Genomic DNA, 27,428 nt, shown 5'->3' on the forward strand with positions numbered 1-27,428 from the left:
TTAGTAATTTAATTCCTAACATTAGCAAAATTACACTCTTTTTAATGGTACACATAGCTAAGTTTTGGTGAATAAAGGAATGAAAAAGTCATTATTGGAGAGAACAAAAGACTAAAATTTATCTAGAGTGATTTTTTTCCCCACCATCACTAATTGGCTCACCAAACAGAGCATGGTTCAAGTCTTGTTCTCTGTGATCTGCACTAACTAGCTGTTAGCGCCAGATGGAATTAAAGGTACTGGTTTTAACCTATAGAGACCAAAATTGTTTAGAAACTGGTTACTCAATAAACCACCTATGCCAAATCAACTGCTCTATTTAAGGTAAATGGAACTGGCCATGTGTGAATATTAAATTGGTGTGTGGGGGGGAAAATCACTGTTTGGCACATGGTAGAAGAAAATTGACTTCTAACCTTAAGGGAGGCAGAAGCAGGAATGTGATAATGGTGAGGTAAAACAGTTTAAGCTAAAAGAGATTGCAATTCCTTTCCCAAGCGGTGCAAAAGTATGCACAGGCCAGCATGAGCTAAACAACTGGAGGGGGTCACTGGTCTGTCTATACCATGTCTTGTTAGGTCACTCCTCAAATACTATAGCTTTCCTCATTGTGGTCACTATGGTCTCCAGTAGGTGAGAGCTAGCATGGATTGGAATTAACCTACATTCAATTTATTACTAATCCATCTAATTTCAGCTACTTTACCATTGCCGGAAACTGGCTTTTAGCAGTTTGTCATCCAGAGAGAAAAAAGCTATAGTCCTCTTTCCTCTTCAGGGTTGCTTCTGTTACTTCAAAATACTTTTGTAAAAAGCCTGAAGATGAAGAATAAGCTGAAGGTCAGGGTCCAGTACTAGTACAGTTTCCATCTAACAAAGCTAGAAGTTTTCTGTGGAAAGGTCAGTTAGGAATATGCAAATATGTATCTGCTAAGTAAACTGAGTCGTATAATCTCCTTGCTGCCAAAGCTGAAAAATGTCATTTTAGCCTCTTCACCTCATCACCTGTAGGCAAACACTTATTGTAAAATGATCACTTGTCACCCTCAAATGAAACCTGCACAACACCATAAAAAGACAAGCGTAGGAGCTTAGAAATACAACTCTGCTAGACACCAAAAATCATGGCCTCACCAGAGACACTGGTTTTATGTCTCATTACAATCTGTAAACCCCCCCCCCCCCAACTCTCCTTTGTCTTTTGCCCACTTCATTTTGAATAGTTTCTTGCAACACGTTAACTCCTCATACTTAATCTGTTCAACCTTGTATTTAGCTGTGACACACTGATTACCAACCTGAAGAAGAGCTCTATAGAGCTGGAATGTTGGTCTCTCTCACCAACAGAAGTTGGTCCAATAAAATATATTACTTCACCCAGCTGGTGTTTCTCACCTCCTGGGACCAACAGACCTACACCATCACTGCAAACAACAATTAAAGTAGCTAGTTTATTTTTAGAGCCTTCACTGGCACTAGTAGGCTAAACAGATAAAGAAGCCAAAAAGCATTTCTAAATACTTGTTTTTGCAACTAGTTGGGATGCCTCCAAAGTACATACTTTTGCAGGCAATGTAACCAAATAAAATTCAATGCATTACAAACAGGGGGAAAAAAACGTTTCCAGTGATTGTAAACTACACAGAAACCAATACCTGTAATGCAGTGTTGCTGTAGCCATGTCGATCACAGGATATTAGAGAGACAAGGTGGGTGAGGTAATATCTTTAGACTAACTTCTGTTGGTAGGAGAAACAAGCTTTTGAGCTACACAGAGCTCTTCAAGTCTGGGAAAGGTACTGAGTAGAGCTCTGTGTAGCTTGAAAGCTTGTTTCTCTCACCAACAGAAGTCAGTCCAAAGAGGTTACCTCACCCAACTTGTTTCTCAAACCAATACCTGAGCATTCAAAGTACATAGCAGGTGGGCATTGTCTCCCTAACAAAATGACATTGAAACTAGAAAAGAGTACATGCAAGCAAACCTGTGACTGGGCATTCAGACAACATAATTTTGTAGAAAATGCATTGCAAATATGTTGGCTGCAGGTTTTCGAGCTACACACACCGTACTTTGGTTTTTAAGTCCAAAACACATTACTTGCATGCTGCAGTTAGATTCAGGAGAGAGAAACTATGCGGTTAGCTAAGTGGGAGCTTGGCTTGGATAGGATCATGACACTATCTGGCAATCACAACCTTCCACTGCTTATGGAGGGGCTGGTTTATCTTGGCCTGAACAGCTTTCTGGGATAATTTCTCTGCACTCTTCAAGCAAGTAGTGTTTGATCTTTGCCTGGACATTTCTAAGCAGATCAGCCTTGTTTCTCTCTCCATGTCAGGACACCTTCCCATTCCACTCTGCAAAGAGCTTTGGGGGAGCACTGCTTTGAAGTGGCTGACAGCACATGACCCTGGGCGACAATGAGCCCTTTTAACAGCTGCCTTCTCTAAGCCTTCAGTGCCTTCATGAGCAATTTATCTGCCAAGATCATCACTGCCTGTAGTAAATTTAGCAGTCTACTACACGATCCCTAGTGTTACCCAGGCTTCCCAAACCCTCATAGAGGATTTGAGAAGTGCTCCCATATACTCCCCATGGTATGAAGTGATAGCAATTGAGAGTCTGTCCATATTTTTTATGGGAAAATCTATAAAGGGCAAAGTTTTACAGAGTTGTATTATTTATCTTTTGCTATCTGCTAATCCCTTAAATCTAACAATGTTTATGAGTTTATCATTCTTTATCAGTGACTTCAGCTGGGGTATCCTTCTACACCTGCAAGACTCACCATGGTAAGGAAGAAAAAAAGTGGACAACAGAAGACATGTTTGCAGAACTGCTCAAGACTTCCAGTTCCGGAGTCTGACACCTGGGAATGGAGGGACCATATGCTGGAGGAAACACAGAAGGACCAAGAGGAATACCAAGACAACACGCCCCTCCTCCTACAACAAAGATGCTCCAAAATATTATGGAGCAGAACATCAAAAGGACTAAATCACAGCAGCCACTCCACAGCATGGACAATTCCTTCTTCCAGGGAGTAGGACCATGCACCATCCCCATCAGCTTCTTTAGGGCACCAGCATTCTCAGCAGCAGCTTCCCTTCCACTATACCCGTGGACAATAAGGAGAACTGTTCTGAATACACCTACATTGACCTGTGACGCAGCCCAGATGTCAGCAGTTATTACGGAGCAATTATTATTGTATAATAAAAGTTCAACTTTATGAAAACCATGATTTTCTTTGTCTTACAATACAGAGATTTAGTCCCCCACATCAGCAGCCCTTCATCCATGAACAATTCATGAACCAGCTAACTACTGTATGTGCAATAAAGTAACACTGTCTGGCTATAGCAGTGGTTCCCAAACTTTAACAACCCGTGAACCCCTTTCACTAAAATGTCAAGTCTCACAACCCCCCTCTTAAAAATGAATATTTCCAGGGATTTTCTCCTTTACCCGAGTATAAATTATAAAAGCAGTGACCTTGGAAATATAAAATTTGTTTTTATGACATGCTTATTACACACTATTTATTACTCAATCATTATTTATCATTACAGTATTTTTATTACATTATGAAAATGGCAACACTCTTCCAAGACCTCACTTTTGCAGATTGTATCACTTTGAATAAGCCTGTTATAAGACAAGGCTCCTATGTTTCATCAAGGAGTATCAGATGTGAAACAGCATGAAGGTATTTAAGAAACCAACTCAGAGTTCATCCTACACAAGCATTCAGGCCTCGAGCAGTCCAGGCAAACAATACACGTTACAACAAAGTTTAAACTTGTTCTTCATAATAATTTTAAAAACAATACTGGCTGCCTATTTAATTTTAAAAACAGCAAAAAATATCCACCTCCCTTTCTTATAAGGAATCTTGAAGTTTAAATCTCCTCAGTGTGATAGATATGTTTGCTTTGATCTGCTTAGCTCTTGGAAGTCCAGGGGCTCCGGGCTGCTGGCCCCGTGCTGCCCAGGGTCCCTAGGGACAGCTCTGTCCACCATTAGGGAATTTCTCCCCCCCCCCCCCGAGAACCCCCTGTAGCATTTCACAAACCCGTTTGGGAACCACTGGGCTATAGCAAACTCTCAAAATGTGCTCTTTAGGCTTTCCTCAACTGTACAGCACCTTGGTGGGCTCTAGTAACTGGCTTGGTATCATGCTGCATGAAACCAGCAAGCAGCCTGTCCACCTCCACCCTAGTGGAGGCATTTCCCTTCTGACCTCACAGATATTATGCAAAACGCAACATGCAGCAACAACAGTAAGAATATTTGGCTCGCTGAGATTGGTATCCACTAGCCCTTTGGTACACCACTGGCATACTCCATGGTCATCCTGCACCTTCTCAGGAGATAGTTAAATCTTTCATTGTTGCAGTCCAGGTTCCTCATGAGACATAGAAGGGTAGGCTGGGTCCCTGATAATCACAACCCCACCAAACTGAATATGCTGGTCTGGGAAATGTGTCCCTGCTTGCAGTTTTTTCAAAAGTCTGCCTTCCTGAAGATGTGAGCATCATGCACCTTTCCTGACCATTCAATGTTAATGTCAGTAAGACATCCAGGGTGATCCACCAATGCTTGCATAAGTATGGGAAAGTATCCCTTTTCTCTTTATGTATATGGAGACAAGGTGGGGAGGGGAAGGATCATCCATTTAATTGAATCCATTTATTTCCTTCACATTGCCAGTCTCACAATCCTGTGCAGCAGGACATACTGAATGCCTGGCACATCTGGATGATAGCCACCTCAACGTAGATCTTCCCCACACCAAACTGACTGCCCATCAGCCAACAATATTTATTGGAAATCACTGGAAGCTTTCAATCTGTTATCTCCACTGTCATTCATTCATTCGTTATGTCTACGTACTCTTCATTATTCAGTTTCTCTAATGCATGGTTGGCTGCTGTGGCATTGTTTCCTTTTTATGGAACCATAGCAATTATCCTGCCCCTAAAACAGGCAACAGAACTCTGTGGATCTGTTCAGCATCCATGCTTCTGATGGTGAATTGGCAGAGAGATTGAAACCCAGCACAAAAAAGTAAATTATGGGATGGACCATTGGAAATTTGACCCCAAACTCCACAATTCCTGAGAAGAGTGATGTCCCACAATACCCACCCACATTTTTCCACAAGGTAATGTGCTGGATGGCAGTGCAGGGGACACTGGGAAGACTACCCCCACTGCTGCATGTCTTTTGCCTATACAATCTGATGCTGTGTGAGGACACAATGCACCAGCAAAGGCAGCCAAGCGTCAACACACCGTGCCAAAGTAGTTATATTGGTAGCTGTATGCCAACAAAACTTTTGCCAGTAAAACTTTTTAGTGTAGACAAACCCTTAGTAATCCCATTTTTACAATAACCTTACCATAATGATACAATAATCTTATTCTCATACAATGTTAAAATGTGAATGCAAAATAGTTCATTGTAGCTGACCCATTAGTCAATACAGTACTTACCACAGAGTTTACTACGCAGTCTCAGGAACCAGGAATCCAATGTCTTAGCTACTGGAGGCTGGGCATTACATAAGACATATCCACTTCTGTGATTCTATTATCTGTTCCACTTAACACACTGCCTGATCATTTATCTCCTGGAGAGTTTAAATTCTAAAACATGGCAGGGAGGAGAGAGTATGCAGCAAATACTCATGAAGGGCTAAATATTAATCTGGGCTAATGTCTAACTCTCCTTTGAGAATAGAAGAAGCTGATATTCTACTGTTTCATTTGCAATCTACTGAAAATAAATTATGACTCCAAACTATTTTGAAGAGTTAATTTGAAAAGATTTTGTTTTCCTGAAGACTGGAAGCTAGCTAAAACCAGCTACAGCATGATCATCTACTGTGCAAATTTACTCACCCGCCTCTGCTAGTGCCCCTAAAATTGTGATCTGCAGCCACCTTGTCACTCCAGCTGGCTTTTCTATGCAGACACTAGAATGTGTCTTTAACGGGAACATTCCACGCATCTTCAATATGTCGGTTACATGGATTAAGTTGATCCATTAAATATGTACTTATAATCTATTCTGATTTCCCCATGTCTCTAGAAACTAAAGCGCCCTAACAAAGTACATTTGTCAGAATCTTCATCCACTGTTTGGTAAAACTTGTATGACACAGAACATACAAAAATCTGCCACTTAACTCAAATTGAAGACATTTAAAAAGATCTATGTGCTAAAATAAATAGTTCATCTGTTAAAATTTATATATAATTTCCATTTCCTCCCTCCCTCCCCCCACAAGGGCTGTTCCTCTTCCTAATGGCCTTATATAAAAAACTAAACCCTGAAACTTTTCACTGATTTTTTTTGTTTTACTGTTATAACATATCCAGACTGAAATCTTAAAATATAAACTAAATAAAAGCAAAGAATTCCCATTGATGCAGAGTTTAAAACTAGGTTTATAATTTCCTATTTTATTGGCATGAATGTAATTCTAAACTTAAAAACCCTTCTGGTAAGTTCTCAATTTCTTATGACAAAATTTCTCACAACACACAAGTATTTACAACATATACATATTTTTTCAGTCCTTTACACTGGATTTCAAAAAGACAAACATTTGTATAGGTTACCACAGAACAAAAGCTGTGACTTAGGTTTTTTTAATTTCATAAAACTATCATAAGTTAAAGTGAATAGATTTCTTTAAATTCCTTGTAGCATTTTACAAGTGCAACAGAAAACTATGAAGAACCAATTTAGGATAGCTGCAGTTCATTGGATAAATGTTGCCTGTTGTAATCACATTGTTTCACAGCAAATTCTTGAAAAAATAAGCACCAATCATTCTTGCAAAGAACAATTTTTATCTAAAAGTATTGAAAAGTGTTAAATACAAGGTGTTTAATTTACATAACAAGCAATAAATACACCATATCCAAACTTTTATTCTGCATACTGCTACCCTTGTACATATAATGTACTAAAAAGTCAGCAAACTGTCAACACCTTTTTATTTCTTTTTTCTCTTTTTTTAAAGAAATCAATTTGACTTCCAACCAACGGTTTGCTACTATAACAAAGGCCACAAACAGTACGTCTGGGACAGCATACAGTGTTAAAACTGACAAACTTCAAGGGGGAAAAACATCTAGCAAATAAATTGAAAAGCCGTAGATCATTGCTGGTGATATTAACATATACTAGAAAACTTTAATATGCTGCTACTATGATTTTTTTAAATTATTGTTTAGTCAGATATTGTAAGAGCAAACTAATGCCCTTATAGGTTAAAAATAATTGTGTAGCCACATTGTGTTCTCATTGTCCTGCATGGAAAGTTTTGATGTAATTTTATAATTTTGCTTGAGCCTTTATTTTACAACAGAGCATTACCTCTTATTCTAACTCAGAATTGCACATAAGGAGGCTATTAAAAAGTACAATAAAAATCTGCACAAATCAGACTTAAGAAGAGTCAGTATTCTGTACACTTTCTACAATAGTATGTTGATAAGTGAATAAACAATAAAGAAGTGCTGTTACTAAAATTTTCAGAAAGTTCTTCGGTTGAGGAATAATTGAATGGAATTTTTTTGTTTGTTTGTTTAAAAATGGACATCTTGGTCAGTTGAAGACCTATAAGCTTATGCATTGAGCCTCAAAGACTGATCTTCTCTTCTTCTAGAAGAAATATCAATGTCTATTGAATCCTTGCCAACTATAAGCCTTAATCGCTTAGCTGGAGGAAGAGGAATAAAATCATCTTCAAATTCATCATCATAGTCCTCCTCCTCCTCCTCTTCCTCTTCTGATGAAGATTCATCTGCAGTTTCCTCTTCATACTGACTGTAATCATCCACTTCCATTCTTGACTCCAAGAGAGAGAGAGTATCACTACAACACATGCCATTTTCATGAAGGTCCTCAGAATATGTCCCTCTGTTTTCTTCCTCTCGTTTTAGTTGTATCTTTAATTTTGTTGAACTGTTGCCTGATCCTGAGTTAAATCCATTATTTAGCTTTGCTACATACAAGTTATTGTCTTTTTCATGGTCTTTACTTAATTTGATGCTTATTTTTGAAGAGTTTATTCCATCATTTTCTTGGTCGTTTGCCTTGCTGCTGCTATCATGACGCCTACGCAGGGTCAGTTTGGGAATCCCAGAACTATTTTCTAGGATTAATTGCGCATCATACCTTGTGATTCGTCTTTTCTTTTTACTTTTAGCAGTTCTAAAGCTGTCCTTTGCTTTGAAATTGTCAGATGTAACAATGGAGCAGCCACCAGACATAGGAATACTATCCTTATATCCAAGGGCCGTATCCACTACATTACTCCTTTCTCCATGTTCTGAATGAGAACTAATCAAATTTGGTACTTCATCTTTGCCAGGTGGATTATGTGTAGGATCAGCTTCTTCTATATTTGCAGATGATTTCACAAGTTTTCCTTGTCGTGATTTCTTTCTGGACATGCCCATATCATGCTTCTGATATCTAACCTCCCCTTTATGTGATGTTCCATGAATCAGTTCATTTTCATGTATCACATGAGACTGATGTTGTAAGATATCAGATCGAGTTCCCGTCAAGTTGTTTCTATAGGTATCCAACATATTTGGTTCAAGCTTTATATCAGAGGTCTCCTTCAAATTCATCCTTGTTCTCATTGACCTCCTGGTTATGTATGTGCAGGGTGATATTTCACCATGCTCATGAGCACCTTTCACAGAATTCAGTTTATATTCTCTTGCTGCATGTCTTGTTAAGCATCCACTAGAGACTGCAACTTTAGCTGGTCCCTCTATTTCTTTATCCTTTTTAATAGGTAAATTTTTATATAGAACTACTTTAGGCTCTTTGAGAACTAAATTTTCCATTTCAAGCTTTCTAGAGGCATTCTTTTGCTCTAGCCTTTTGCACTGATTTCTCAACTTTATCTTTGAAAGTAAAGGCTTTGCAGGCTTTTTCAGTCTCTTTGGTACCCTGGAATTATTTATATGAGTTAGTTTAGATGAGGTAGAATTTGATGACGCTGGAATTCTTGACATAGACTGTCTTGTTAATGCTCTACTCTTGCTGTTCTTTTTTACACCAATTGAAGATTTTCTGTTAGCTGCAAAATAAAAATAAAAAGTTAATTATTTTTTAAAGACAAGTTAATTATCTGGCCTTTTGCAAGTATTGTCTAACTTTTTACTTAAGAATTAGGAACACTTAATATTAATATAAATTTACAAAAATCAGATTTAAGTCAATGTAACATCATATAGTTTTCGAGCAGAAGAGAAGTGATTCAGACCCAAGGTACTGCCTTACAGTTACCAAAATACATCTGAATTCCAAATTCTGGTGACCCTACACCTAAAGAGATTATTTGTAGAGAGTTTCTTGATGGCTTTATAGAAATAATCTGTGCATGTCAGTGTCAAGTTTTGCTCTACATTCTCCAAGCACAGGAGAGGAGCAAAGCTCTTTGTCTTCCCCCACCCTTTTGCTAGGGAGCTCAAATGACCACCTTTTCTTTCAGTCGTTTTGGCTCTCATCTTCTCAGGTGCCACACTGTCTGTATCCTATACTTGGGTGAGCGTGAAGGGATCTGTCTGCCTAAGGATAACATTTCTAAAGCACTGTATTTACACATATTCTATGATGGCGGACACCACAGTTTTCTGGACTCAGCATATTTCCTGCCTTTTCTTTGTACTTTGATTTTCATAACAGGGAGCAATTTAAGGAAGTTAACAGGAACAGTGCTGCTATGACATCCCAGTAGCAAGTGGGAGCAAGATGGAACCTAAATGTTTTAAGCAATTTGATGTCTGCTTGCTAGTCAAGTCAAACTATTTAGCAATTTATGTCTCACTTTTAGAAAATAAAGGTAGATATGAATGCTTACTGTTACAAGAAGAGGATCTTTCTAGTACTTCACTGAATAAAAATTCTTCTGAATTTCTTTTGAGATTATCAGCTGTCTGCATTTACTTCAGACTAAACTGAATTGACCAGTCACTTTACTGATAGCAACAAGGTATATTATTGTCAAATTCTAGAATAGGATTAATGGTTTCTGGAGATATGAGAAACTGTGTCTAAAGAAAAACGACCATCGGTCTACATAATATAGATTCAAGTTATCTATTAATTTGAACACCATTTTTCCTACATAACGGTCTGTGAATGTGTAATTCCATGGGCAAGTTAGTGATTGAATCTTCTTTATCTTTCTATTTGATTAATGAAAATCTACAGATTCATAAATTTCAATGGCATCACCCTCTGCAGCATTGCTGGGGATATTCACTGTTCCAACTCCCAACTCTATATCCTCCAGTTGGTGGAAATGTTGATAATACAACAGTGTCAAAAATGGATTGAGTTGGGTGTCATTTGAAAGCATTTTCTTCCATGAGCACAATGGTACCAAACATGACAAATCTAGAACAATTATGTAGCGATCTATAACAGGAAATGTTTAAAAATAACTTTTTAAAAAAATGACAGGTTTCAGAGTAACAGCTGTGTTAGTCTGTATCCACAAAAAGAACAGGAGTACTTGTGGTACCTTAGAGACTAACGAATTTATTTAAGCATAAGCTTTCGTGGGCTACAGCCCACTTCATCAGATGCATAGAATGGAACATATAGTTGCCATACCTGCTGATAATAGCTTATCTTAATTAATTAGCCTCTTAGAGTTGGTATGGCAACTTCCACCTTTTCATGTTCTCTGTATTTATATACATCTTCTTACTATATGTTCCATTCTATGCATCTGATGAAATGGGCTGTAGCCCACGAAAGCTTATGCTCAAATCAATTTGTTAGTCTAAGGTGCCACAAGTACTCCTGTTTTTGAAAAAAATGTACATTAATACAGGCATGTCAAACATGCAGTGCTCACAAAGTTAAATTGTGGCCTTTGACTGATTGTAATGTGCTATCAGTTAATGCTCAGAACAGGATACCTGATTAATTTTGTTAATGTTACAGATTCTGATAAATGGAAAGTGTGCTTCAAGGTGTTTTACCATCATCAGCCAAACAAACAACAACAACAAAATGGTTTAGAGGTACTGATTATCAGCTCTGTTCGTTATGCCAAAAGACTTATAATGAGGCATTGGTTAAGACATCAGCATCCAGTCAGAAATTGCTGGAATCCATCTGCAGACAGTATGCACATAAATACGTAACACCACATTAGATCATTTTTAGGTATCAGTGGCGAGACAAAGAGTACTGACTGGTAACTGAACTTTTGGAGAATACCATCATGGAAAACCTGGTTAAACACAATGCTCGATGGCACCTTACATGCAATAAGAAGTGCATTCATAAACTGAATTTGGCAAGGTTGGAGAGGAAGTACATCAAGCACCAGAAAAAAGTTGAAAATGCCTGGACAAGTGTCAGCTGTAGGCAAGACTCGCCTTATACTGGGTATCATGGCATGCGTTTCGAGAAGAACACCTGTCAGTTCTGCAGTAAACCAGATGCCCAAAGGCATCTAGTGAGAACAGTTTCAGTTTTAGCATGAGAAACTATGAAGCAGTCACTCATAGCAAGAACATTGCATGGAAAGTAAAGTGGATTCACTGACCCAAGAGAGACCATGCAAATAACACTGCATAATCACATTAAGAGCTACACCAAGAATGCACTGTACACTTATATTCTGTGTTGTAATTGAATTCAATATATTTGAAAAATGTAGAAAAATATTTATAATAAATTTAAATTGCTATTCTATTTTGTTTAATGGTACAATTAAAACGGCGACTGATTTTTTTAAAATCTTGTGATTATTTTTTTAATCGTTTGACAGCCATAAAATATACATCTGAGGAACTGAATCAAAAATGTGTCGTGACACTATACATGGGCCTTTACAGTCCTGTTCAACAGCTAATAATGTCCCATGAGGATCTCTGTGGGCAGTGGATTCTATGTCCTGACAAAATACACATGTTCTTCACAGTGATATGTGCAATCGGTTCCTTTGCTGATTTCACTGGTATTCCTAAGATCTGGGTGATTTTGTATTGTGACAGTACTATGAACCAAAATCTTGCAGGGAAAAAGCAGTAATGCGCTATAGATGAATATACCCAAACACTTATTGTCCTTCAAAAATTCTACTTAGATGTCTTCTTTGAAAAGCATACTAATGTGTTTGAAGTTGATTTCCAAAGGGTACAGGATTTGCAAGACCAGTTCCACACACCCAACGTATATTCTGCTCTCAACGACCTATTGTGCGGGATGAAAAGCTGCAATATCACAGATCAAACCATTTGATCAGCTGAATAGATGACAAAGCCAACTTTCAGGTTGGTGTGGTGATACATGAAGATGGTTGAGTCTTCGCTGCTCTTTATTTGATTTGTCAAGACTGCTAATTGGAATTTGCACCTAGCAGCGCTGGAAGACTTCATGAAATACTTCTTTGCTTTAGATTTATCCAACTATTCTGCGATGATTGCCTGGTACCTCGCTGAAAGAAGAAGCTTAAAAAAGTCTGACCCCAACATATGGGATAAATTTCAAAAAGGAAATTGAGCGATAAAAAGGTCACCAGTTCCCTTCTGTGCACTTGGTTCAGACAAAGCTCTAGAACACAAAAACAGCAATGAAAGTAACTGGGGAGTTGGTGGGCATAACAAAGCATCCAAGTGCTCTTTCCCAGTTTTTCCTGACAACACCAGAATGCCATCGAATTTCTAACAAAACATTAAGCATGTCTGGGATGACTTCCCCAGAAGTGACCAAGCAACATCTAGACTCATTAGGTGCTGTTAAATGCCAAGAAAGGGCAATTTTAAAGCTACAGGAGAGCTTACTCACATTGGCAACCCATTCACATATGATGAACTGGAGCTCATTAATATCATGATGAAGGCAGTCTTCAGTGATGAGATCTCAGCGTGATGTTGATCTATGTGAGACTTTGGGAAAGTACAAGTTCTCCAGTGTACTACAACAGATATTCAAATGTGATGTAACAACACACACGTGCCAGGTGAAAAGCAAATTAATGCACATGGTCTTCCTAAGTAATCACCTACTGACATGACCGATACCTCATGAGAGCAGAGGCCTTTCAGTGTAGCAATCAGATGGTATGGTTGAGGTACAAACTCTTGACAAACAGAAATAATTAATACCTGCCAAGATTTGGCTGAACACTTCCATTATGAGGCTAGAGAAAAGACTGGACCTATGACAAAAATCTACCTCATGTCTGACAGGTACGCAGAGGAATAATTTAAAAATATTACCATAAAGAAAAGACTCCATGATATTGCACTTATCCAATACAAAATCACTGACTCTGTAAACATCTCCAATGTCACAATGAAGAAGCTCATACTCACACGAAGGATGGGGCCAACTACATACCTTGCAGGAAAAATGCTGCAGAATGCAAAGAATTACTCAAAGAATTTCTTTGTCACATGGCGTAATGAAGCTGCTTCCTTGCACTGTTCAGTGGAGTTTCTCTGTCGTTCCCATGAGGAGGCTGACACTAAAATTATCTTGCATGCCATCAATGCCAGAGAGAGATACTACTAAACTCCAAATTTTGGCACAAGACAGCTGTTCTAATGCTCTCTGAGACACAGTACCCAAGACTTCTGCAGGATTCTGTAAGATTCTGTTTCTGCGCTTGCTGTTCAGGAACAGAATCACTGCATGTCCCTTAGAGATGTGTTTCTATCACTCAGCCCATTAAAAGCCACTGTACTGCCAGGTTTCCACAAATGTTCAGGATGTGACACTGCTGGAAAGGTATTTGATTCAGGTACTTCAAATACCTTCAAATACTCTCTCCTCGCTCTGAAAGAACTCGAAATGACTGAGACAGCCACAGATGAGGTCATAAATGCACTGGAGATGTTCATATGCCGAGTTTACCACTTGAAGACCAACATTACAACACTTGCAGAGCCACGTTGGTGGATGTTTTCCAAAAAACAGACAAATGGAGAAAAATTGCCACCAACAAGGGGTGCATTTATACCTGCTAATAGGAGGGCAAATCAAGCAATGGAATGGCTCTGGGATGATCAAGCTTATCCAAAACTGCCCAACCCTATCGTGCATGGATGAGTCGAAGGATGGACTGAAATGCTCCCAAATCAATCATTCAGCTACTCAAATGCTTGTGTGTAAAGACCAGATGCTCGTCACCCTGCAAATGTTTGGCTAGCAACCTGCCTTATATGGAAGTGTGTGAGTTCAGCACGGATGAGGATCAGTATGACATGTCCAACAGCTGTGCCCTAGATGGAGATGACACTGATGATGCCTTTGATGAATAAATGTTTTCAGTTCAACATGTCAAGGCTAGCTTCCCTAGGATTATCACAGATCAATGCATCCCTGTGTTACAGTATCAAAATGTCCACTAACTGAAGGACCTGGGAGACGGGGATGGGATAGACGCGGAACAAGTCCCCACTGTCTCGTCACTCTCTGCGGCACCACTTAAATTATGATTCTGTAGATTTTTATGAATCAAATGACACCCCCTCCTTACCATTCTATCACTAACTTGCCCAACTAATCAGATTTTACTACATTATGCTTAGATAATACTTAATCCTGTCTTGAGTGCAGGAGACTAGACTAGAAGACCTCTCAAGGTTCCTTCCAATCCTACGATTCTATGCTCCCAGACTAATAATGTGGATTTCTTTACCCGCTTGAATTTCTCTTACTCATGATCACTCATATTTCCTGAAATATTCTACTGTGTATGTGGTATTTTGAAACTGAGTAAATACATACAGGCATACTGAGACATTTTATACTGTGGTATGGTTTGAAACAGGAGACCTATAGAAAATTCTGGGTACAAATACAATCTTTATTTCTTAATCTTTAGTTTATATATATATTATTATATATAATGAACTATATATTATATAATGAAAAGCCTAGATGTTATTGTGTCTCATCAATATAAGACTGAATTCCACTGAAGTGAGAATTTTCTAATATTATGAAAACAAAGCCTTTTATAAAAAAGTTTTCCCTTTGCTTACTTGCATTAGCTTTTTCCTGAGTGGTATCTGCATCAGTGTTAGAGCTGACAGACTGGCTGTCTGAGTTTTTGCTGCTGTCACCCAACTTTTTAAGCCTGTTTAAACGTTTATCTGTTTCTCTCAGTCCATATTTGCTATTGATCACAGGAGTAGGTGCTGGAAGTCCCACTCTTGATTTAAAAGCACCAGTTCCACGTCTATAAAAGAGAACAATACATATTAACAACTCTATATAGTAGTAAGGCTCTGTTTGATGGCATATAACATTTGAATCCCAGGTATATTTAGAGAAGGTAAGTTGATGCAACTGTTGCCAGTTTTTTGGTATTTTGTGGGCCATTCTGCTATTGATACTGTAAAGAATTTGTATGCATATTTCACTTCCAATTAGGGATGAAAAGAAACTGGCATCTAATTACTGAGAGAATAGATACTTGTCTTTTGCAATTACATTTTCCTTTTTTAAAGAGAGTAATTATCTACAAAAAACCTGTTTCAATACCATTTGCATAATCCAACTTTTATAGAATGATAATTAAGTACAGAAGTTCAAATGGTATTTGCTATTAATTCTGTTATGAAAATTTCAATGAGAATTAACATTTCCCCCTCACATCTGCCTTAAAAATAAATAAATAAATAAATAAAAAAGGACAACTGCGATTGTAGCATTTGTTATTTTCAAAGTGATGTCAGGAACAGTTACTAAGTAGATAACGATGGTATTTTCGTAATTATGATTGTCCCTTTCACACTTGTATTTTTCTTCCCTGTAGATGGATACAAACTCAATTGATTTGTTCATCATTAAACCCTTACTGTTGGCCAAGCAGAGATTGTCCCAAGAAGTCTAGAAGGGGATGGAGATTTACCAGAGCCTTCAGGCTTCCTACTTTAGGTCTCATGTCACCATCACTGTCCATGCAGCAGAAAACTGGTAGACTCCCTTTTGTACCCTTACGTGATCAGAGAGGTCGCTTTTCAGAGTTAGAAGACAACCTCACTTGGGGATCCAGTGTAACAGTTGTGTCAAACAAATCATAACAATTAAGAGTACAAGAGACAACAGAGATGAAAAATAAAACCTTGGTCTCTCATGCATTGTTGTGCTAAACACTAGGCCAACCCAATGCTTTTTAGTTAAATTAACTGGTGCTACTTTGATAGGGAATATTAAGTGTCCTATTAAATTCTGCAAATCAGAGAGACTGACTGAGCTTTTGGGGTCAGTTGCTCTGCCACCTGATGGAACTGTGCCTGAGAAAGATACAATTTTTCTTTTGCTCTGCAGTTATAAGAGTGCAACTTACAGACCCCACTTCCCTGGTTATCTACTCCGGCCAGCATAAAGGATTTTGAGCGGAGCTTCTTCCCATTCTCCACTCATCTGCTCACATGTGGAAACAAAGGAAGAAGCCACTATGATCAGAGCAGCAACCTGAGCAGCCAATACCAAGCTAAACAGGAGAGCAAGGGCAGAGTGCATCTGAAGAAGAATTAGGGACAATCCAGATCTAAATTTATATGCACTTCCCAGCATCTTGGTTTACATGTCAAAACCAATTCAATAGCTTCTTAGCAAAAAGGTTAAAAGGAAACTAAATTCCACCAAAGCAACAGAACCCTCTGTTGCTTTTTATAAATTCCACCAGACCTTCCAAACATTTAATAATTTAAACTTAGATACTTACCATTTCCAAAAAACTAGAAGATTACTATTATTATGCAATTTATTTATTATAAAGAGGTAAAGATTCAGATAGTGCAAGTAACCAATATTCCTTGGAGTCCCTCAAATCATTACGAACAAACAGTACCTTTCTCATTCATATATAAAACTTTTACACAGACACATGCACACACCCATATGAGTGTGCACTCTCCTGTATACACATGGAGTGTGCATATATGTATACACACAGACATGCACACAAAAATGTGTAGAGCTTACAAGATCAGTGTAGTTTTTCCAACAGTTTATCCAAAAAGGCTCTTAAAGGATATGTCTACATGGCAGCCGCGGTTTGAAAGGCAACTTGTGCAGATGTACTTGCTCTAGCTGTACTCTAACTATCTCACTAAAAACAGAGAGAATGCAGAGGCACGGAATTATGACCAGCTGCATAAGTGAGTGAGAGAGAGAGAGAGAGAGAGAGAGTGTGTGCGCGCGCGGGGCGGGGAGGAGAGGGGAAGGGAAGGGAGGGAATGGGTGTCAGATGGGCTCCTGCAGCCGGTGCCATGGCATCCTCACTTCTATTTTTCCTGACCTAGAGTACAGATAGTGCAGTTATGTCTGCACACTGCCATTCAACTCCCCAGCTGCAATACAGATATATGCCCCTGCAACACTTCCCCTAACTCCCCCCCCAAAAATAAATCTAGATAAAGTTCCCAAGAGGGTACTGGAGCGGTCTCTCCTATGTCCAGAATTTTTTATTTATTTATTTTTTAAATGGAAATTTCATTAAGGTAGAAGACAAAATGAAGACAAAGGGGAGATCTCTTGAAATTCTCTAGATAGATGCAATAAGAAGTTCAGCAGGGACAGTGTAGATAAAAAATAAAAAATAAAAATGCAGCCAACTTGCCTCTGTTACTATGAAATGAACTGGTGTAAACAGCAGTAGCACCGAATCAGATGTCTATGTTTAAAATATACAAATTCTAACAACTATACAGACTGTGAGAGGTACTACTCCCATTCTCACCAAAAAGCAAGACATTTGAGTAACAAAAACTGAGTGAATGAAACGGTCTTACAGGGTTGTCCCCCATTTTCAATGATATCCCTGAAAATGAGGACAATAGTTTAAAAAAAGAGTTGTGAGAATTCTCGTAATATTAGATGGCTAGGAGGTTGCGAATGCTGTTTTTCTGTCCAACACATGCACATTTTAGTATCCAATAAATTTCTGAAGTCTGCACTGTTCTATCTTTTGGGTGGGGGTGGAGTGGGAGGAACTGAGCTATTAAGAAATTTTGGAAAATATGGTGATAAAAATTGGAAATTAAAAACATTTTAAAAAGGTAACATTTTAAGAACATGATTATACTATATACCTACAACTCTTGAATAGCACTTGCCCTTCAGCTTCACAACATGCATGTAATGTGGGCATCCAATATGCCCACATGCCTTCTTATAGCTTATTGTTTACATTGTCAGCACATACCTTTCACAGGTGTAACATTCGCAGTATTCATTATTTTCTCCAAAAAAACCATCCCCGTAGTAACAAGAAATTTCTTCACCAGGTTCAATATCCCTTAGAGCTTTCACACATGCTGTATCTCGACCAGTTGATACAAACTAAAAGAAAACAGATAACCATTAAGGTTAATTTGGTTGTTTGAATACAAAACAAGTATACATATATTTGATGGGCATGCTTTGGGCAGGATTTGGTGGTTTGCTCCCCCCCCTTTATTTATTTATTTTAAGTTTCATGCTTACCTTACAGTTAGGTCTGCAATCTGAAAAAGGTCCAAAAGATAAAGTCAATTAACTGTTGATAAGACCTGAAACATGAATAGTTATAGATATCTAAAGTAAGGTTTTGCTCTGACTTCAACATCTGCTAGAATCTCAACTAAATACTTGAGGATATATGTTATTAAACAAGAATGATTTATATACAAGTGGACATCTTAAACAGCTTTAATACAGTTTGGTTTCTAAGCTCTTTATGTTAGGAAGATTGAAAAAAAAAACCTCCCCATGGAAATGCACATCTCTTACATGCCTGTGCCCAACTCTGAGGAGATTCTCTGAACATTGTCATGCAGTAGGGATTTGGGGAGGGTTGAAATCTGCAGTTATGCAGATTCAGCAGCCATTCCCCTGTACGTATGCTTGGGAAAAGTGGGGGGTTGGGGGGTGGCCCTTCCCATAGCTTCCAATTAATTTCCCAGTGCACAGCTCAGCAGCTGACCAGGATTTAGGCCTTAAACTAATAAAGTATTCCAGATTATGTTAATTTTATCTCAGATACATAATTCAGAGTGAATCCAAGCAGCATTTCCACTTTGAGGCTGCATGGCATAGCTTACACACAGGAACATTTAAATGGAGTACCTTTTGTCATCTTATACTTCCTATCCTTGTTGCTTACCGTGGTTGATAAATGCAGCGGGACCAAGCCATAGCTGAGCACAGTTTTTCCGTGTGGAATACATGACACTAAAGTCATTCTCTCCGTGTCTGAGCAGCATGTTCTCTTCTATTTCTGATAGTTCAGCAATACAACCCACCAGTAGTTCTATTTTGTCATTTCGTTTCCTAAGTGTTAAAAAATTAAAGACAGAAGTTCCAACAATTACAAAACAAGTAACAAAAACATTCCAAAATCTTTCTTCACCAAAAAATAGTTTTAAAAGATAGAAAATGTTTTTAAAACTGTTTAAAAAACTTTTTTTTTTCCTGTGAAAACCTTAGTTCAGGGATCTGTGTCCCCTGCAAGAGTTAATTCTTTACACATTAGTAGTGTCAATTAACACAAGAAAATCTGAGACTTGAACTCAAGTCCTAGCAGTTAAATCAGAAAAAAAAAATTAAAACTTATCTTAATATATTTGTAATTTTTAAATTTATTCACGCAATCTGTCAGCAATTGTGGATCTTAAACTATTGTCAGTATTTAATTTTAAAGCATTTCTGTTCACATCTAAAAGATTACATTCCTAAACATTTTTAAGGAGGTGTTTATCTTTGCTGAATAGGGATGGATTAGTCAGATGCTTAAAACAAATGCTAAGTGTAAGTGCTTTGCTGAATAATGGCACTTAAAATGCGTAAATTATGTAGATATAAAATATTATACATTCATTTTAGACATATAAAATGTTGTATGTGCTTATGATTTACAAACAAAAAACTGGAAGTGACAAATAAGTGGGGACAGCATCAGGGTACTGTAGAAAAGGTTCTGGGGCCAAAGCCTGGAGCAGAGTTACAGGGGAAGGATCCTTGCTCAGGTCAATGGATTTTGACATAAGCTCAACTGGCACTGTTTCTGCACTCTTCCCAATGTTAGAAAAGGCAACAGCAAAAGGTTGATGCTGAAGCATATACAGTCCTCAGCATGGAGGAGAGCAATACTAAGGCTTCATCTATGCTTGTCTGCCTATTCTGCACTGAAAAGTTAATGGGAGATAGACTGAAAGTTGGTGCCCTGTCCTCCCCAACTTTGTAGATAATAAGCGGGAGTGAGGGAACCTTACTGGCACTCTGTCTCTCTTGATTCTTCCACTTTTCCCTCTGGAGAGGAAATGTAGCTTGCTGGATGCTGAATTGGAGTCTCATGCCTGCTTAACAGGACTCAGTAGAGAGAAGCTCTCCACTAACTCATGTGAGACAGGGATTCAGATGCTACCTTTGCCCTCTATGGTGAGAGGGTCTTTAGAGTCAAGATGCTCCTTGAAATTGCCAGTGCTAGAGCTCTGGAAAAAGACTCAGTTGACCGGGACCTTGAAGATGATGGTGTTATCTAGCACTCATCTATAAAACCAGTAGATACAGAAAATCCTGATACCCTTATGCATGATATACAGCCATTCTGCCAATCAGTCTTCAGTTATTAGAGGCTTCTCAATGTAGACATACTGGACATACCCCATGGCAATGAACTCTACCAACCTAGACAGAAACCAGGGACTTTGATACCCCACTGTTGGGCACAGAGTCTCTACTAGCAAGCTGTTCTTTGGAGTGGACAGTTCCAGATGCTCTTCAACCAGATTCTGTTGACCCAAATGAATCTGGGAAATTTAAATCCACTTATGCCAGGCACAGAGCCACTCTGGAAACAAGATCTCTGAATCTGAGTAGCCACTCAACGTAGACCGTGCTGAATACCCTGTACCAGTGTTGGGTCCGAAGAGCTTCTCCCACCGTAACAGGGGTTTGAGGTAGTCCTCCTGCCTTTGCAGGTCTGGACGATACCTGGAATGGCAGAGGTGCTAAAACAACTTTTAATTTAAAAAACACAACAACAAAAAACTTGACTACCCAACTAAATAATCAAAAATATCTCCCAAAAGGAGAGTCTGCATATACCAGGCATGCTTGTCTTACAAACTGGAATATGCAGAAGCCATCCCTCAAAGGAGAAGCTCATTTTTCCAATTGTAAAAAAATGTTACCTCATTTTTTTCCCTGACACAGCTACAGCAAATCTGGCTATGGCTGAATCTTGACATGGGCATGTTCCTCACTGAAGACTAATGCTTTTTTTTTTTTTTTAATTAAATTAATTGACAGGATAGGATTATTTCAAAATTGTGTATAGAACATGTGGCAACACAAAACATTAAATCTACAAAGTTTACACTTTGATGCATGACAAGTACGTGTGATTAATTTATTGTGTGGTGATTGGTTTAAATAACCTGCAAGCTCTGAAAAACTGCAAACTTAAATTTCCACAATTACTGGCTGTAGTTTTAACTCCAACTCTTTTATTACATGTACATAGTTTTTACATTTAATTTTTTTTTTAAATGGGGATATAAACAATGACTTAATTTACAGTTACAATGCTTACCACTCTTTTGTTGCAACAATTTTGGCTCCATTCTGCTCTGAAGAATATCTATTGCAAGGCAATATCTCAAATCCGCTGTCAGTTGCAAACATTCGTAAATAAATAAATACCTGAAAGGGAATGACAAAGACGACAGAGTACTGCTGTATTAAGTGCACACAAAAAAAAGTAATGAAAACTTCTGTATCTTAGGAGTCAAAAATGTCCCTTTACAGTATTTGTTGCCTTTAGTTTGTGAACATTCTGGATTACGGATTTTAACTGCACATATTACCATAGAGAGGTTTATTTATTTAATCCACCCGAGTTTGAAAGATTTGTAGATACACATAAATACCCTCCACACACTTTAGTGTCTTAATTAAATATATAAGAGTACCTCAGGCTGCAACAAAGACAAATTGGAAGGATAAAGTTCAATTTTTATTAGGAACTTCTTATGGGAGTCAAAACTCCTTAGTTCTTAAGGGGAACAGACAGCTATGTTTAGCCTTTGAGAACAGCCTCGTTGTTTCTTTAAGGGAGAGTTCAGCTTTTTGGTCAACAGGCCAGATAGAGATACTACCCACAAGAGAACAAGACGACTAGCTACTGGATTTTTTGATTCCTGGGTCAGTTCTATGGGAGATGTTCGATTTGTCAGTTTTATCCAAAGGAAGCTTGTATAGCTTGTCGGACACTCTGGGAAAGGAGAATTTGTAATATGGCTCCTTCCATGCTTTACTATTTTTCCCAGATTTTGAGGACAGGAAACAATTCCATCTTTTTGGTTTTAACCCAAAAATATTTCCCTCTCTCTGGTCAGAACTTTCTCCTCCTTGGCTTCCTTAGTCTCCCTAATCTAGTTTAGGCAGCACTTTGACATCTGTCACAATGAGGTGTCCAATGAGATTTCTCAAGAGGCAGCAATGGCTTCTTTTTCCAAGAAAGAGACATTCAATTGTTTGCCCTACCTCTTTGTATTCTGCAATTTGGTTTGCAAGAGGATACAGGTGGAAATCCTCCAGAGAATGCAAGGAAGGGAGCAACACCAGGAACTCCCAAAATGGTCTTGTCTAACCAATTACACAGGTCTACAATTTTTGAGAAGTCGCCTGCTTCAGAGATAAAATGTGCTATTTATTATGTATTTTGATGTGCTGAATTCAAATATGACAATTAAAACAATTGATTGGCTACTATTTCTAAGATATTTAAGTTTTTACATTTTATGTCTATGTATACTGTGTAGATAGAGTTTTAATCATAAATTGTAAACCTAGGTCTTTTCATGTGTTTATGGTTGCTTTACATGATATTTCACCTGTCCTGTTTATGTAACACTTTAAAAATCAGCAAAAGGGATATATAAATAAAATTTATTATGAAACAAAAGGCAAAAAACTATTATGTACATAGTTAGTCCTATTCAGTGTCTACTCGGCGCTTCTTCGCTGGTCTCTTGCATTCATTAAATGGAGCATCTCTTGTCACCGTCCAGCAATAGTCTGCAAGCATTAATGGGCTCCATTTGCCCTGATAGCGTTTCTCCATTGTTGCAATGTCCTGGTGAAATCGCTCGCCGTGCTCGTCGCTCACTGCTCTGCAACTCGGTGGAAAAAAATCTAGGTGAGTGCAAAAAATGTATCTTTAGTGACATGTTGCAACCAAGGCTTTTGTATGCCTTGAGGAGGTTATCCACCAACAACCTGTAGTTGTCTGCCTTGTTGTTTCCGAGAAAATGTATTGCCACTAACTGGAAGGCTTTCCATGCCGTCTTTTCCTTGTCACACAGTGCATGGTCAAATGCATCATCTCGAAGAAGTTCACGAATCTGAGGACCAACAAAGACACCTTCCTTTATCTTAGCTTCACTTAACCTTGGAAATTTTCCACGGAGATACTTGAAAGCTGCTTGTGTTTTGTCAATGGCCCTGACAAAGTTCTTCATCAGACCCAGCTTGATGTGTAAGGGTGGTAACAAAATCTTCCTTGATTCAACAAGTGGTGGATGCTGAACACTTTCCCTCCCAGGCTCCAATGACTGTCAGAGTGGCCAATCTTTCTTGATGTAGTGGGAATCTCTTGCACGACTATCCCATTCGCAGAGAAAACAGCAGTACTTTGTGTATCCAGTCTGCAGACCAAGCAAGAGAGCAACAACCTTCAAATCGCCACAAAGCTGCCACTGATGTTGGTCATAGTTTATGCACCTCAAAAGTTGTTTCATGTTGTCATAGGTTTCCTTCATATGGACTGCATGACCAACTGGAATTGATGGCAAAACATTGCCATTATGCAGTAAAACAGCTTTAAGACTCGTCTTCGATGAGTCAATGAACAGTCTCCACTCATCTGGATCGTGAACGATGTTGAGGGCTGCCATCACACCATCGATGTTGTTGCAGGCTACAAGATCACCTTCCATGAAGAAGAATGGGACAAGATCCTTTTGACGGTCACGGAACATGGAAACCCTAACATCACCTGCCAGGAGATTCCACTGCTCTGCCTTACTCTTGGGTAGTTCCAAATCCCTGACAAGGTCATTCAGTTCACCTTGTGTTATGAGGTGTGGTTCAGAGGAGGAGGATGGGAGAAAATGTGGGTCCTGTGACATAGATGGTTCAGGACCAGAAGTTTCATCCTCTTCCTCTTCCTCGTCTGACTCAAGTGAGAATGATTCTGGTGCATCAGGAACCGGCAGTCCTTCTCCGTGGGATACTGGGCGTATAGCTGATGGAATTTTTGGATAATGCACAGTCCACTTTTTCTTCTTTGACATACCTTTCCCAACTGGAGGCACCATGCAGAAGTAACCATTGCTTGTATGATCTGTTGGCTCTCTCCAAATCATTGGCACTGCAAAAGGCACAGATTTCCTTTTCCTGTTCAACCACTGGCGAAGATTTGTTGCACAAGTGTTGCAGCATGTGTGTGGGGCCCACCTCTTGTCCTGATCTCCAATTTTGCAGCCAAAATAAAGGTGATAGGCTTTCTTAACCATAGTGGTTATACTGCGCTTTTGTGATGCAAAAGTCACTTCACCACAAACATAGCAGAAGTTATCTGCACTGTTCACACAAGTACGAGACATCTCTGCTCACTTTGGCGAAACAGAAATGTGCCCCTTTGCAAAAATCAAACACTGACAAATAAGAGAGCACGACACTGTATGATTTCTAGAACTGATATAGGGCAATTTGTTCAGCAGAGTGATGTAAGCATCATTATGATTGCATCATCCATGACTTCTAGGAATAACATGATGCAATTCATATCATGTATGATGCAATACCAGCTTCAGATTGCATCATTCATTGTTTTGCCTAAAAAGCAAGTACTGTCCAAACCCAGTCATAGATTTATTCATAGATCCAGTCAAAGACGTATTTTAGTCATTTCTGGTTTAAATTGAGATCCCTTCCCTTTATAACTCACTTATCCTCCGCCATTCCCAAGTCAAGGGTCGTATATACTGACCCAATAGCATATCTTGAAAACTAGAGCCAATCAACAATTTTAAGCATCATTTTCGTTCTCAGTGACCCAGAATTAGTAAAGTTTGACTACATTTATTTCAGAAGCATTTGGGCTGTAGAGCAGTGTTATAAGACTTTAGGATAAAACTCCGGGCCTCCAGAAAAGGAATGCAAAGACCTCTGGCCATGAGACCTGGGGGCTTTAACTTCCTGAAATACCTCTTCAGGGTGAGGACCAGTCACTGATTCTCTATCTGCCTAAGCAAGGGGAGCAGAGGGAAGCACCGTTCTTGCGTCTTTGGAATCTGATCAGCTATGCCCAACCTGGTTGTAAGGAAGGCAGGGCAAGGGCTGCATTACTCCATTATCACTCGACTAAACTGAAGTGCTGGGAAACTGAACTTCACCAGCAGAGGCTTGAGGAAATTCAGGGCGGGAAGTCTGAAAGAATATAAGCTGATATGTCTGAGTAGCACTTGAAGCACTAGGCTGCCAAACAAAGATTGTATTAACACAATCTGTCTGAGAACAGGAAAAAAAACAAAACTTTAAAACCAAGAAGAACCCCCTATCAATTCACGAAGAAGTAAGAGGGGCAATCTTAGAACTTGCCAATGAAAAGAGTCACGTACAACAACATTGGAAGCATTTTCTCTCCCTTGACAGTCCTCCATTAGGAGCAGGAATGTCTGACTTGAATGGGGGGAGAAAACAAAATGATGGCCTTTGACAGACCCAATTACAAAAGGAGACCACACACAGCAGGAAAAGCTTGACATCTAGGTATGTCTGCCTATGTGTGATTGCAGCAAAAGGAAATTCATGTGTACTTTTATTTCTGGGCAAGTTCATTAGATAATCTTATTTTACTTTTTTGAAGTTTGGGTTTTAAAAATCTAAAGATGAAAATGGGTAGAAAGGTAAGGCTACACAGTGGCTTTATTTTCTTTACTTCTCCTGTTCCCTCACTTAAGTAATATTCAAAATACTCCTTAAAAGGCTACGAAAGCATATGAAATACATATAAGTAATCTGAAAACAATTATAAATAAACCTACATGTTCCTTGAACAACCTTTCCTGCATTTTGTTCTTGTTAAGAAAATAGTGCCGGGCCCAGTCACCTGACGTCAAGGACTTGAAGGCTTTTTCTAAGTGCTCATCTTTCTTAAAACGTTCAATCACCTCTTTCAACTCTTCCTGCCTTCCTTTTATAGGTCGAAACCTGAAATAAAAATAAAACCACTCTAAATCAACTGTTATTCATCCTTATTTAATCCTTTCACATATCTCATTCCATTGCTGACAAGAAATTTTGCAATAGGATTATTCAACTCTTAGCATCAAGGGGGCTACATATCATGTAGTCATGGTTAGGTCCCTCATTCCCAGAGCTCTGAAGCAGCTTAATGGGAACTTTAACAAATGTTTAATATGGAGAAAATTATAGTTTCCTAACTATACAGCAGATCTGGCTGAGGAAATTTAGATCCTGTAACGAAAAAACGTTATCATTGGTCATTCAGGGAGCAATGATCAAACAGGAAATATGATTTTAATGCTTTCATATCCCTTCCCTTGCTACCAAACAAAACAAATGCAAAAAAATCCAACAAAACCAACCAACCACCATAACCCTTCTCCTCCCTCCCCCCATAATATTAACACTAGGAGAACTACCTAGGATTTTGGTTTGTTATTGTATAATTTCATCCCTCTTTCTCCATCTTCAGATCTACCACTAAGAGTAATGGGATGTGAACTGAAGTTAACACAAGAAATACAATCAGTTATTCTAAAGGCACAAATGGAAGAACACAATTACTTCAATACTTGGTTTGAGGATGGAGATTACCTTAACCCAAACTTAGTGTTAACTGGTGCCTAAAGAAAATATGTAGTATATTGACTCTATAAAGCCCACTATAAATCCTACACCTTATTTTGCTACTAAGTGGTGAATTCTCTACCTAATGGTATCCAGCCCTTTATCCATCCCTTTTTTTAGAAAGCAATAATGCACATTTCTATGGCTTTATGACTACACTTGCACACACATGAAGAATAAATCTCACAGGAGATTATATATTAAAAAAAAGTATCCCACTCCAATGATTTTCAAGATTTTACTTTGACCTAAGCTATGGCGTGTCCACCCTTAGAGAAAAAGTCTTTCCAAAGAAAGGGAATAAAGGAAACTGATTAGCCAAATCACTAAAACACTGAATCTGAAAACCAATGTTAAACAGGAAACTAGGATAGCTTTCCCCCTAAATATTGAGGATTATAAGAAAAAGAAAGGCATACACCAAAGAGCAGTGGTTCCCAAACTTGTTCTGCCGCTTGTGCAGGGAAAGCCCCTGGCAGGCCGGGCT

General features: G+C 38.6%; 1 protein-coding gene across 4 annotated transcripts in view; it reads right to left on the bottom strand.

Moving 5' to 3' along the window:
- Positions 1-6,439: 6,439 nt before the first annotated feature.
- The window catches only part of KMT5B (lysine methyltransferase 5B), a 52,982-nt gene continuing 31,993 nt past the window's right edge, over positions 6,440-27,428 (bottom strand). For 3 of the 4 annotated variants that reach the window (XM_005307298.5, XM_042862154.2, XM_065591986.1), the window contains 7 exons: positions 26,113-26,278; positions 21,594-21,703; positions 19,164-19,330; positions 18,506-18,525; positions 18,225-18,361; positions 15,052-15,248; positions 6,440-9,116 (listed from right to left, as the gene is read on the bottom strand). In XM_005307298.5, coding sequence (XP_005307355.1) covers positions 7,645-9,116; positions 15,052-15,248; positions 18,225-18,361; positions 18,506-18,525; positions 19,164-19,330; positions 21,594-21,703; positions 26,113-26,278 — 2,269 coding nt within the window. In that variant the 3' untranslated portion in view covers positions 6,440-7,644. Of the gene's footprint in view, positions 9,117-15,051; positions 15,249-18,224; positions 18,362-18,505; positions 18,526-19,163; positions 19,331-21,593; positions 21,704-26,112; positions 26,279-26,733; positions 27,321-27,428 lie in introns of those variants that run through there. The other variant, XM_042862155.2, reaches the window with a different exon arrangement.

This window comes from Chrysemys picta, chromosome 4 (genome assembly GCF_011386835.1).
Source record: "Chrysemys picta bellii isolate R12L10 chromosome 4, ASM1138683v2, whole genome shotgun sequence".
NCBI classification, from domain to species: Eukaryota; Metazoa; Chordata; order Testudines; family Emydidae; genus Chrysemys; species Chrysemys picta.